The 13,884-nt window shown below is 44.8% G+C and overlaps 1 protein-coding gene across 2 annotated transcripts in view; it reads right to left on the bottom strand.

Moving 5' to 3' along the window:
• Positions 1–13,884, bottom strand: part of LOC110531229 (plexin-A2-like) — a 435,878-nt gene that overhangs the window by 103,054 nt on the left and 318,940 nt on the right. For both annotated transcript variants that reach the window (XM_036988562.1, XM_036988563.1), the window contains exons 13-16: positions 12,709–12,860; positions 4,224–4,341; positions 2,429–2,565; positions 1,246–1,413 (exon numbers count right to left, since the gene is read on the bottom strand). In XM_036988562.1, coding sequence (XP_036844457.1) covers positions 1,246–1,413; positions 2,429–2,565; positions 4,224–4,341; positions 12,709–12,860 — 575 coding nt within the window. The remainder of the gene's footprint in view (positions 1–1,245; positions 1,414–2,428; positions 2,566–4,223; positions 4,342–12,708; positions 12,861–13,884) is intronic.

Raw genomic sequence — 13,884 nt, 5'->3', positions numbered from 1 at the left:
GATTTTAACTGAACTTAAGTAGATCTGGCAGGCTCAAGTTTGAGGGGGTCGTAGCTACGTGGCTCAATGGATAATACAACACAAACAAGGCCGGCTTGGCTAAAACAAACACAGACAGACAGACAGGAGAGACAGGGCAGGTGCCGGAGCAGGGGCCTTCCCTACAGCTGTTTGGCCTGTTATAGGGATTGGGACTGTTATAGTGGTTGCTGAAATACTGAAGTAACACTGAGGACTGTTAGGTGACTGGGCTGGGAGCACTAGATTAGCATCTAGATCAGCATCTGGGATCAGCATCTAGATCAACATTTAGATCAGCATCTAGAGCAGGATCTGCCTGCCTGTCGACTACGGCCCTACACTACGCTATGCTACACTCCTATACCTCCTTTCTCCTGGGCTGAGGCAAGGGGCGGTGCTCTCATTTCAGAAAAGAAAGAACAAGTTTGACTAAACAAAGCTCTGTCCCACATCTCTTCTCTCTGTCTGTTTCTCAGTGGAGAGAGAGAAGACCTGCTGCTCTCTTCTCTTCCAGATAAACTCCACCTTGACTGATATCTGCTGCACACTTGGACCCCTCATCATCTCTCTCTTTAATTACAAACTCTGTCTACCTGGGATATGCTGCAGCAATGCACTACCATTACTAACATTGCCGCTCACTAACACAACTATACCCACAACTATAGACACTCACTACCACAACTATAGACACTCACTACCACAACTATAGACACTCACTACCACAACTATAGACACTCACTAACACAACTATAGACACTCACTACCACAACTATAGACACTCACTACCACAACTATAGACACTCACTAACACAACTATACCCACAACTATAGACACTCACTACCACAACTATAGACACTCACTACCACAACTATAGACACTCACTACCACAACTATAGACACTCACTACCACAACTATAGACACTCACTACCACAACTATAGACACTCACTACCACAACTATAGACACTCACTAACACAACTATAGACACTCACTACCACAACTATAGACACTCACTAACACAACTATAGACACTCACTAACACAACTATAGACACTCACTAACACAACTATAGACACTCACTAACACAACTAGCTTATGCTAGAAGAAAAATAACTAATTTTCAGTGTTGCGTTTGATGATGGGGTCTGACTATGAGGGACTGGGAACATGGACAAGTGGTTGTTTACCCTCATGTTTAGGAGAGGTGTTGGTGGTGTTACCTGGCGATGCTCCACTCTGGCTCAATGCGCTGGACGGTGGGGTCCTCAATGTAATCGAAGCTCAGGCTCTCCTTGACCTGGGCCCGGTCCACACTCACACTGATCTGGACCGAACCCACCCCAGTCAGGGAGGGAGCAGAGTAACACACGATCTCTGTCATGGTCCGCCTGCAGGGAACACGCACACGCACACACACACACCGTCAATGTCTGCGTCTCTCCTTTCATCACTTTCTCCATCCCATGGATCCCTGCACTACCTGCTCACCCCCTGAAACTAGCTCTGTTCATCAGCCACCCTCCATCCTCCTCTTCTCTCATCCTCTCCTCTCTCTCCACGGTCAGAATCACAGTGGAGAACACATGGCTAGTAATTAGCCCAGATCTCATTAAAGCTGCCTTGACTCCTCAACCTTACAATGTTACAATGAAACCTATTCCTTTCTGTTCCACTGCACCGCTTCAAATAGATATCGGAAAGGAAAGGGAGAGATAGGAGAGGGTGGGAGGGATGGAGAGAGGTAGGGAGAGAGAGGTAGAGCAGGAAAAAACAGGTAGCGAGAGGAAGGGTGGGAGAGAGAAAGAGAGAACTGAAAAAGTCAGATCTAAGAAAAAGGGTGACTGAAAAAGGAAGGAAAATCCCAGGCTGGGTGCACAAGGACGTCTGGAGGTTATTATTATTGAGGTTTGATGCAGTGGGTCATCAAACCTTATTAAGCTGTACATACATGTATATACTAAAACATCTATATACAACTTGCTACTACTGGACTGTGATGTGTGGTTGTCTCACCTAGCTATCTTATTATAAAATAAAAGAAAATATGTCCCAACCTCCTACTACTGGACTGTGATGTGTGGTTGTCTCACCTAGCTATCTTATTAGAAAATAAAATAAAAGAGAGCCGCACACTCTAGGAGCTCAAATGCCAGCACCTCACCTAAATAGGTGTGCGTTTCTTTTTCTTCTAGATTCACCTAGCTATCTTGTAAATGTAGGGGGCTCTCACTTAGAAAAAGATCCAACTGGATAAGACAGCAAAAGTTAGATCATTGATATTTATCTGAGAAAGTCATAATTGTTGAAAACATGACAGGAGAGATCAGAGGAGAGTATTAACAGCATGTATTAAACTACCACAAATAAACCAGTCTGAGGGGGCGAGGTGGGTCTCCCTCTTACCCGTAGAACTCGCACGTCTGGTTCCCAAAGAGGACGGTGACACTGCTGCCAGCGCCAAGGTTCTCTCCCATGATGGTTACCTTGCTGCCCCCTGACTCAGGCCCTCTGGTGGGGGACAGGCCCTGTACCGACGGCATCTAAAGGAGGGAAGGAGAGAGAGAGAGAGCGCGAGGGAGAGCGATGAGCGACAAGTGAGAGAGAGAACCATTTCTCTGTCACTGTAATGTATTAATCTGTCACACCTCCTGTCCTTCATACATTATTGTCTACTCTACACAGAGCCACAGCAGCAAATAACAGCTTTCAACTGCCCTGAGGTATGCCCAAACTCTGCACTACGAACCCATGTAAAGAGGAAGCTAAATAAAACCGGGAGCTTTTAGTCCCTCCGAGATCCCACTCATCTTGTGTTGTGTTACTGTGTTCGCCATTGCTGAGTTCGTATCCCACCGAACCGTTTAAAAGGTAGTCTGAAAATAACTAGTGTTAACAGGAGCCCGGCCCTGTCTGCCTGCCTGTCATCAGAGAGCACACAGACAGACAGAAAACATCCACACAGACAGCCTGCTAGGCTGGTAACACACTGATAAAACAGAGTACCGACTCTGACACACACACACACACACACACACACACACACACACACACACACACACACAGAGAGACAGACAAAGACGCAAAACACACACTCCATTTCCACTGTTCTTTGTCATACTTCCTGTCTGTATAGCTTTGTAAAACAGGCGGCCACGTGGGACCGTGTTTTGTTGTCTACAAAATTGAAGAGAGCTTTTGCTATGTGTAATTTTCTTTCACGGTGCTGTGATATTAGGGAATTGCAGTTATAGTACTGTAGTACCCACACACACACAGCGCTGATGTCAGTACTACCTGAGCAGCAACAAAAAATCAAATCAAATCAACATGAATTATGGGTGACAAAAGTGTCAGTACACACACACAAACGTCACACACTGTTCCTCGCCCAGTGCTGTACAATTCATTGGACAGGCTAAAGCGGTACTCTCTGGAAACAGTGCAAGTAATTACTAGCCGTTGTTAATTGTTAAGGGGTAGCTAATTGGGAGTGTGTGAATGGGAGTGTTGATTATCAGTTAGCTGCAGGCTAGCTTTAGTATGGGTGAGATACAGGTGTGGAGCATAGCTGCTGTCTCCCCATTTATTCTATTATCAACACCTATTATCCATTTATTAACTGCTGATTTCCCTGGGAACTTCTGTGGCAATCACTAGGCTATGCAGTATTTCAACAATCACTAGGCTATGCAGTATTTCAACAATCACTAGGCTATGCAGTATTTCAACAATCACTAGGCTATGCAGTATTTCAACAATCACTAGGCTATGCAGTATTTCAACAATCACTAGGCTATGCAGTATTTCAACAATCACTAGGCTATGCAGTATTTCAACAATCACTAGGCTATGCAGTATTTCAACAATCACTAGGCTATGCAGTATTTCAACAATCATTAGGCTATGCAGTATTTCAACAATCAATCAAGCAAAGGCTTCATTATATCAACGGTAGGATTTTCATGACTTATTTTCTGGCTTTCAAGATGACAATGGTGATAGACATCAAAGAGAGATAGGAGAAATACTACTACTTCCTCATTCTAAAATGTTTGTGTTCTAATTGCGTTCGGCCAGTTGAGATAAACTTCATTTAGCATTTGTAATACTGTGAATCAGAACAACTAGTGTAATACAACTGGAGAGAAAAAAACTATAAAAACACTTAATTACTGACTGATAGTGTTTAAAGTCTTACCACGAAGGAGTAGAGCTGGGAAGAGTGAGTCTTGAGCGCAGGTATGCACTCCCCGACACACAGTTGGACTGGTCCAGCTTTGCTGTCTGCTGGGGCAGCATCCATCTCACAGACTATCCTGGAAAACACACAACCTCTCAGGTTAGGGTATTCAAAACATCATTTATTTTACCCGGTAAGTTGACTGAGAACACATTCTCATTTACAGCAACGACCTGGGGAATAGTTACAGGGGAGAGGAGGAATGAGCCAATTGGAAGCTGGCGATGATTAGGTGGCCATGATGGCCAGATTGGGAATTTAGTCAGGACACCAGGGTTAACACCCCTACTCTTATGATAAATGTCATAAGATCTTTAGTGACCACAGAGAGTCAGGACACTCGTTTAATGCTCCATCCGAAAGACAACACCTTACACAGGGCAATGTTCCCAATCACTGTTCTCTGGAATAGGGATATACTGTATTTAACGATCGTTCAAAAGCTTGGGGTCACTTAGAAATGTCGTTGTTTTTGAAAGAAAAGCTACTTTTTTGTCAATTTAAATAACATCTAATTGATTAGAAATACTGTGCAGACATTGTTAATGTTGTAAATGACTATTGTAGCTGATTTGTCATGGAATATCTACATTGGCATACAGAAGCCCATTATCAGCAACCATCACTCCTATCTTCCAATGGCACATTGTGTTAGCTAATCCAAGTGTATCATTTTAAAAAGGCTAATTGATCATTTGAAAACCCTTTTGCAATTATGTTAGCACAGCTGAAAACTGTTGTCCTGATTACAGAAGCAATACAACTGGCCTTTAGACTAGTTGAGTATCTGGAGCATCAGCATTTGTGGGTTCGATTACAGGCTTAAAATGGCCAGAAACAAAGACCTTTCTTCTGAAACTCGCCAGTCTATTCTTGTTCTGCGAAATGAAGGCTATTCCATGCAATAAATAACCAAGAAACTGAAGATCTTGTACAACGCTGTGTACTACTCCCTTCACAGAACAGCGTAAACTGGCTCTAACCAGAATAGAAAGAGGAGTGGGAGGCCCCGGTGCACAACTGAGCAAGAGGTACATTAGAGCGTCTAGTTAGAGAAACAGACACCTCACAAGTCCTCAACTGGCAGCTTCATTAAATAGTACCCGCAAAACACCAGTCTCAACGTCAACAGTGAAGAGGCAACCCCAGGATGCTGGCCTTCTAGGCAGAGTTGCAAAGAAAAAGCCATATTTCAGACTGGCCAATAAAAATACAAGATTAAGATGGGCAAAAGAACACAGACAATGGACAGAGATATGGCTTTTTCTTTGCAACTCTGCTCCTCCACCAGTAGTCACAACTCACTACACCCCTCACACCAGCAGCCCTATAACTTCCTGGGGAGTGGAGGATACTAGACATCATAAATATCCCTCCACTAACAAGGCCCCTGCTGTGCCAAACAAGCTGTAGTGTCGCCGTAGCAACGTCCAATGTAAATCACAGTGAGGACCCTAGCTGACGCCCCGCTGCTGATCAATACAACTTTATCATACAGCAAGATCAGGAGTCTCCCTCTGCCGGCAGGTGGCCAGATCAAATGACATAATAAAACCAGAATGTCTATCGATCGAAGCTCGCAGAGATTAATAAAAAACAAGAATCAATCATGATGTTGCGGGAGATGGAGTGAGAGAGAGAGAGAGATTGAGAGAGAGAGAGAGAGAGAGAGAGAGAGAGAGAGAGAGAGAGAGAGAGAGAGAGAAAAGGAAAAAGATAGAGGGATGGATAGTGGGTAGGCCACATCGTTGTTTCTTCAGCGCTGATCTCCTAAATCACAACTAATGACGCCTAGAGAGCTCCTGGCTGAGTGGAAGAGAGAGACTCCTGGAGGGTTTAGTCCCAGGCAGGGACTATGGTATATCTCCCCTGAGGAGAGAGACTCAGCAGGGCCTTAGTGTGCCGGAGTAGTACCTGGCCCATCTCCTCCATTATGAGGACTGCTACTAATGCCAACTGTCCACACAACCTGCAACCACTCAAAAGTTTATCATGATCTCTCATAGAGTGAACACGAGACTCAAAGTCTGGCAATAAGAGTCAAGTATCCCCTGCTCAAGAGATGTTGCTGCATTGAAAGGTAACGAGAAATGAAGTGTCTTTGTTCTTAACAAGTATCAAAAACTATGAAAGCTTGCTCAGCATTCAGAAGACAGGATGCCTTCTGTCTGATCCAGCCTGTCAGAAAGAGTCTGCTTCTGAGATGACATTGTTCAGAAAGGATGTTTGAGAAAAAAGTGCATTGTGACACCTTTCTGCTTCCTCAGTGGCTTTTGGTTCGGCATTGAAAAGGGGGGCTGGCTTGGGTTTGTTCCACCTTAGCTGGACTGACCACTGGTCGGGGACCATTGTAGTGACACACCAGGTGCGTTTGATGGATCCTTTTTGCCTTCTTCTGGTGCCTCTTGTGGGGGAAGTAATCTAGAGGTAATTGAGAGTGATCAGATTACGTTGCGTAGTTTGGGTAATCCAAACATGACTTTACTGATTGCATTTGGAGAGTAACCATTTGTGTGATACTGACCCTGTGACTACTATTAGTACTGTCTTAGAGGAACTGCTATTCCCTTACCAACTACTACAACTTACTACTACTACTACTGCTGCTACTACTACTACTACTGCTGCTACTACGACTACTGCTACTACTGCTACTGCTACTACTACTGCTGCTACTACTGCTACTACTGCTACTGCTACTACTACTACTACTGCTGCTACTACTGCTACAACTACTACTACTACTACTACTAGTGCTACTACTGCTACTACTACTACTGCTGCTACTACTACTACTACTACTACTACAACTACTACTACTACTACTACTACTACTGCTGCTACTACTACTACTACTACTACTAGTGCTACTACTGCTACTACTACTACTACTACTAGTGCTACTACTGCTACTACTACTGCTGCTACTACTGCTGCTACTGCTGCTACTACTGCTGCTACTACTACTACTACTGCTGCTACTACTACTACTGCTACTACTACTACTACTACTAGTGCTACTACTGCTGCTACTACTAGTGCTACTACTGCTGCTACTACTACTACTACTAGTGCTACTACTGCTGCTACTACTACTACTACTACTAGTGCTACTACTGCTACTACTACTACTACTACTAGTGCTACTACTACTACTAGTGCTACTACTGCTGCTACTACTACTACTAGTGCTACTACTGCTACTACTACTGCTGCTACTACTGCTGCTACTGCTGCTACTACTGCTGCTACTACTACTACTACTGCTGCTACTACTACTACTGCTACTACTACTACTGCTGCTACTACTACTACTACTACTGCTGCTACTACTGCTGCTACTACTACTGAGGTTGCCAGACAGTCTTCTCATTTCCATCAGACACTGTTTACACTGTGATATAAATGAATTCACTCCAGCAGTGTCCCAATCGGATTAAACTGCTGTCAGATCAGTGCACTGCTGACAAATGGTCCCCTACAGCCAGTGGCATGCAGCGCATTTCAATTACACACACAGCCAGCCAGGGCTGGAGCCAGTTAGATCTCTCCAACCACCTATAGTACCGCCCCCAAATAAAACTTTACCCAATACAACACCAACTCTACCCAATCTAGCTACCAAAAGATATTCAAAAATGTGCCTCTGCCCACATAACAACAGCCAACATTTTTGCCTCCAAGACATTTATAGTTTAAAGTATGCACATCAAAGTACAACCTTTGTTTAATTCATTATTTGTCTTGTGCTTAATTTGCAAGTTTTCTGATTTGCCTCGGAACTGGGAGCTGAGTGTTGAGGTACAAAGGTGTAGTGCTCAGTGGTGTTCAGAGGGCTTGCAAAAGAAGTAGGCCAGCGGAGGAATTAAGGTAAAGGACTTCACTCTACTCTGTTCTGCTCTACTCTGTTCTGCTCTACTCTACTCTACTCTGTTGTGTGCCAGGCTACCTCTGTTTCAGGGTCTGTACTGCCAACACAAAACTATTGTGTAATTGTTCTCCCATTCATATGGAGGAGAGAGTAGAGTCTGAGTGCTTGTCAGTCTATATGTTTCTTCTGCAACACAGGTATTTTTATGACTCTGTTCTGCAGCCTCTATATTCAAGTCCATCCATTCTTAAATTATAGGTTGCGACCCACAGACCTGTTAATGGTGGGTCGCAACGTGTCAGAGTAAATGTATAATTGTTTCATTAATTACTGGAATTGATTTGGCCAAGCGCATGTGCGCTCTTGGTTCAGTGCGCTCTCTGCTTAGCAGCGGTCTCTGCTCAATTTGGCAGCTGTGCGAGAGGGAGTGGTAGAGGGGGATGCCCGTGTGCTTCGCTGTTTGCCTGATCTTTTTCTGTTTTCAGTTTTCTTGAAGATCACTCCGCGACCCACAGCGTTGTTGTTCAGCAGAGCAGATGATGCTCTGTCAGCCACTGACTTGTCATTCCCACCCGCCATCACTTCTCCACAAGTTCTGACTGAGCTCAATCGTCATGGAACGCAAATACAGCGATGAGATTCTCTCTCCTGGTTTAATACAAACTTTGAGAAATAACGAGGAGCGCCCACAATGTGTTTTGTGCATGGAAGTGCTTAGTAATGTGTCTCTCAAAACGAACAAATTAAAATGACAGGTCCTGACCAAACATCCACAGCATGATGCTAAACCCAGGGAATACTTTCAGAACAGGGCAGAATGCTTCAGTTAACAGTGCTTTGACAGTGGAAAACTAAGTCAGCTAGCAAGGCATTGTCATTTTATAACAGGTGATGATGATAAGCAGAAATAAGGGAGTGCTATCTCTCATAGTAGTAGATATGAGTTTCTCTTTCCATCAGTCCCCAGGCCTTGTACACAGCTAATAGCTAGCATTAGCCAAAGCAACCTAGCTAGCTACTGATGCAATCCCCGGTAACTGTACAGATGGAAAATGAACAGGCCTGCTGTACATCTTACTGTAGAAATTGTTAAACTAGTCTAGGTTGGAACTGTTGCTGTTTTAAAATTAAAATACTATTTTTTTATTCTGAACTGGAATAAACTGATTGAAGCAAGATGTTTTTTGAGACCAACACAGTTCTGGGTTGCTCATCTGCAGCAGGAAGCGGTCTCCTGCCTGACTGAGAAAGCAGTAGATGTTCAGATCCAGTTTGGTACCACATACCTACGCAAGTCAGGGTTCTCAAGTACAGAAACAGTGTCAATGCTGAGCATCACCTCAGTGATGTACTCAAAAACTGAGTCCAGAATAGACATGCTTGTTGAAAACTTCAACCAGCCACACACCTCTCATTAGGACTGTGTGTGTCTGTGTGTCTGTGTGTGTGTGTTCTGGTCTACATCTGTGTGATGTGATCAATCAGTTTATTCCAGTTCAGAATAAAAATGATTTATTGTATTTTAACAGCAACAGTTCATTTAATTGCTATTTGTTTTGCCTATATTGCATTTGTTTTAGGCACAAGGGCAATGAGGCGGCAGGGTAGCCTAGTGGTTAGAGTGTTGGACTAGTAACCGGAAGGTTGCGAGTTCAAACCCCCGAGCTGACAAGGTACAAATCTGTCGTTCTGCCCCTGAACAGGCAGTTAACCCACTGTTCCCAGGCCGTCATTGAAAATAAGAATTTGTTCTTAACTGACTTGCCTGGTTAAATAAAGGTAAAATAAAAAAAAATTAAAAAAAATAAAATGAAATGTACTGATATTTATGTATAATTGCATATTTTCCCAGGCTGAATTTTTTAAAAGAACCTCTGCTCTGCTCTACTCTACTCTACTCTACTCTACTCTACTCTACTCTACTCTACTCTACTCTACTCTACTCTACTCTACTCTACTCTACATGTGAGGGGCATACTGTACTGACAGAGAGGGTTCCAATTCAGTCAAAAGTCTGAGAGTTCTTACACCTGTCAAGGTGAGGATTAGGGTCACGGACAGGGTTTGGGACATGGTGAGGGCTTGGGTCAAGTTAAGGGTTTGGGTCAAGGTTAGGGTCAAGGTGAGGGTTTGGGTCAAGGTGAGGGTTATGGTTAGGATAAAGGTGAGGGTTATGGTTAGGGTCAAGGTGAGGGTTTGGGTCAAGGTGGGGGTTATGGTTTGGGTCAAGGTGAAGGTTTGGGTCAAGGTGAGGGTTATGGTTAGGGTAAAAGTGAGGGTTGGGTCAAGGTGAGGGGTTATGGTTAGGGTCAAGGTGAGGGTTATGGTTAGGGTAAAAGTGAGGGTTGGGTCTAGGTGAGGGGTTAGGGTCAAGGTTAGGGTAAAGGTGAGGGTTTGGGTTTGGGTCAAGGTGAGGGTTATGGTTTGGGTCAAGGTGAGGGTTATGGTTAGGGTAAAGGTGAGGTTTATGGTTTGGGTAAAGGTGAGGGTTATGGTTAGGGTAAAAGCGAGGGTTGGGTCAAGGTGAGGGGTTATGGTTAGGGTCAAGGTGAGGGTTATGGTTAGGGTAAAAGTGAGGGTTGGGTCTAGGTGAGGGGTTAGGGTCAAGGTGAGGGTTAGGATAAAGGTGAGGGTTATGGTTAGGGTCAAGGTGAGGGTTATGGTTGGGGTAAAGGTGAGGGTTTGGGTCAAGGTGAAGGTTTGGGTCAAGGTGAGGGTTATGGTTAGGGTAAAAGTGAGGGTTGGGTCAAGGTGAGGGGTTATGGTTAGGGTCAAGGTGAGGGTTATGGTTAGGGTAAACGTGAGGGTTGGGTCTAGGTGAGGGGTTAGGGTCAAGGTGAGGGTTAGGGTAAAGGTGAGGGTTTGGGTTTGGGTCAAGGTGAGGGTTATGGTTTGGGTCAAGGTGAGGGTTATGGTTAGGGTAAAGGTGAGGTTTATGGTTAGGGTAAAGGTGAGGGTTATGGTTAGGGTAAAAGCGAGGGTTGGGTCAAGGTGAGGGGTTATGGTTAGGGTCAAGGTGAGGGTTATGGTTAGGGTAAAAGTGAGGGTTGGGTCAAGGTGAGGGGTTAGGGTCAAGGTGAGGGTTAGGGTAAAGGTGAGGGTTTGGGTTTGGGTCAAGGTGAGGGTTATGGTTTGGGTCAAGGTGAGGGTTATGGTTAGGGTAAAGGTGAGGTTTATGGTTAGGGTAAAGGTGAGGGTTATGGTTAGGGTAAAAGCGAGGGTTGGGTCAAGGTGAGGGGTTATGGTTAGGGTCAAGGTGAGGGTTATGGTTAGGGTAAAAGTGAGGGTTGGGTCAAGGTGAGGGTTTGGGTCAAGGTGAGGGTTATGGTTTGGGTCAAGGTGAGGGTTATAGGGTCAAGTTGAGGGTTTGGATCAAGGTAAGGGTTGGGTTAAGGTGAGGGTTATGGTTAGGGTAAAGGTGAGGGTTGGGTCAAGGTGAGGGGTATGGTTAGGGTCAAGGTGAGGGTTGGGTCAAGGTGAGGGTTGGGTTAAGGTGAGGTTTATGGTTAGGGTAAAGGTAAGGGTTGGGTCAAGGTGAGGGGTATGGTTAGGGTCAAGGTGAGGGTTGGGTCAAGGTGAGGGTTAGGGTCAAAGATGAGGGCATCCATAAACCACTCAACTCTATTGTACTCAGGGTCAGAAAGTCCTGCTGTGTGTTTACAGGGAGGCTGAGAGGTGTACAGTATATTACCTGTTAGAGAACTGCTATGACAGGGAGGGCTCAATTTGAGTCCAAATCTGAAAGGTCTATATACACCTGTCTAGATGAGGGGAGTGTATCCACAATGCACTGCTCTCCTGACTCGTACTGACTTGTACCTAGTCTATTTGTGGGAGGCAGCAGGAAGCAGGAAGCCAATTATGAAACAGGGTTAATGTGCTCTCTGCTGTACCAGACAATCATAACAAGTAAACAAAGGTAAACACATACAGATGTTCTGGGACTGACAGTGTGCGTGTGTCTATGTGTGTGTGTGTGTGTCTATGTGTGTGTGTGCACGTGCGTGAGCTACAGGAAAACAACAGGCAGACTGCTGGCCCAGCTCCAGTCATAATTAAGAGAGTTGTCTCTCTGGTGTGTGTGTGTGTGTGTGTGTGTGTGTGTGTGTGTGTGTGTGTGTGTGTGTGTGTCTGAGCTGCCAGCTTGTGTTAGAAAGTCCTGTCTCATGCATACAGCCACAAGGGCTTGAGAGTTAATATAATTAGGCCTATGTGATGTTAATTTTCTCTCACTGGTCAGAAAGCTGCAGACTTAGTGGCTGTATGGCTGTTGTTGGCTAGTCTTAACATGGTAAAGAATGTCTTCAACTGAGATCATTTGTTGTGAAGATAATAAACGATTTCCCCTTTTTTTTTCCCTCACTCTATTTCAAGGCCTCGTCTGTCATTATTCCATTACTGTTCTGTGTAAACATTTTCCATTCACTTAGCCTTCAACACTTTAATAGATTCATTGGCTCGGAATGTCTACAGTTTGGAGAATACACATTGTGGGAACGTCCAAGGTTAGAGTTAAGGCTAGGTTAATGTGTGTGTGTGTGTGTGTGTGTGTGTGTGTGTGTGTTGACTTACTGCTCAGCGATAATGTAGCCTTCCTCCACTGGGGAACACTTGACCCCAGCCACCTTCACGTTGTCCACCATCTCACTGAACGCCAGGCCCAGGTTCATGCCATGGATGGTCACCCTGGTACCCCCCTCTGGAGGGCCTGCTACTGGGGTCACCTGCAGGGGAGAGAGGTCAGAGATGGAGAAACAGTGTCTTCATGCTTTCATTCATATGATTAAATAGAACACTATGCCATTCTATAGTAATATGGTATTCTCTGAAAATCGATGGTTTTGAAGATGACGAACATAACATGATATTGTATATCTCTAGGCTTTCCGTCTCACCAAATGGATTAGGAGAGACCCTCCACACTGCATGTAGCAGGTCAGACGGAGTCTGAACAGAAATTCAAAGCACTTTCAACCTTCCCACCCCAACCATACATTTCAGAAAACAGGTACGATGTCATCAGACCAGAGCACACTGAACAGAGGGTACTAATTGAACCTACATCATTATTCCTGGAAAGACAATGTCATAGTCCACTTCACATACACACAAAAACACAAGCCTCCCAGATAGACCTTAACTACCAGCACCATCTTCTAATCTACTTTACACCAGTACACTGAGCATGAGTTATGCATTAATTAAAGCACAGAAAAGAACTTGGCCAAACATAAAAACTTGGACAGTGCATTAACATTCTGGATACCTGCCTCGTCCCCTGATCTGCTGCTGCTGTTGCCATGAGTGATAAATCTAACAAGATGCCTTATTAGTGCTCAGTGCAGCCCACCTTGTAATAAAATACAATATGGCCGCCCAGCGTGACCTTGGCGCTAGGTGGTATGCTGCCTTCTGTGCTGCACAGCCCATCTGAGGTGAGGAGCTGGCTGCTGTCCAGTATGTGTGAGGAGGAGGAGAGAAGGAGGAGAGAAGGAGGAGAGAAAAGAGAAAGAAAAGAAGAGAGAGGAGAGGAGCAGGAAGAGGGGACATACACTACCATCTCCGTGTGAGCTCACAGCCTCTAGATACACAATCAATATGCCATTAGTGGGCACGCATGCTGAAGTAAAAACAACACGAGCAGCCAGCATTTTAAAAGCGGTGCCTGCTCTCTCTCTACCCCCCTCTGAAACTGTGTGCTCACTAATGCGTTGCGCTAACCCAGTGGGACGTGCATTGTAATCTAGA

Source organism: Oncorhynchus mykiss, chromosome 9 (genome assembly GCF_013265735.2).
Source record: "Oncorhynchus mykiss isolate Arlee chromosome 9, USDA_OmykA_1.1, whole genome shotgun sequence".
NCBI lineage: Eukaryota > Metazoa > Chordata > Actinopteri > Salmoniformes > Salmonidae > Oncorhynchus > Oncorhynchus mykiss.
The sequence above is the reverse complement of the archived record's forward strand: the minus strand, read 5'-3'. Positions and strand labels throughout refer to the sequence as shown.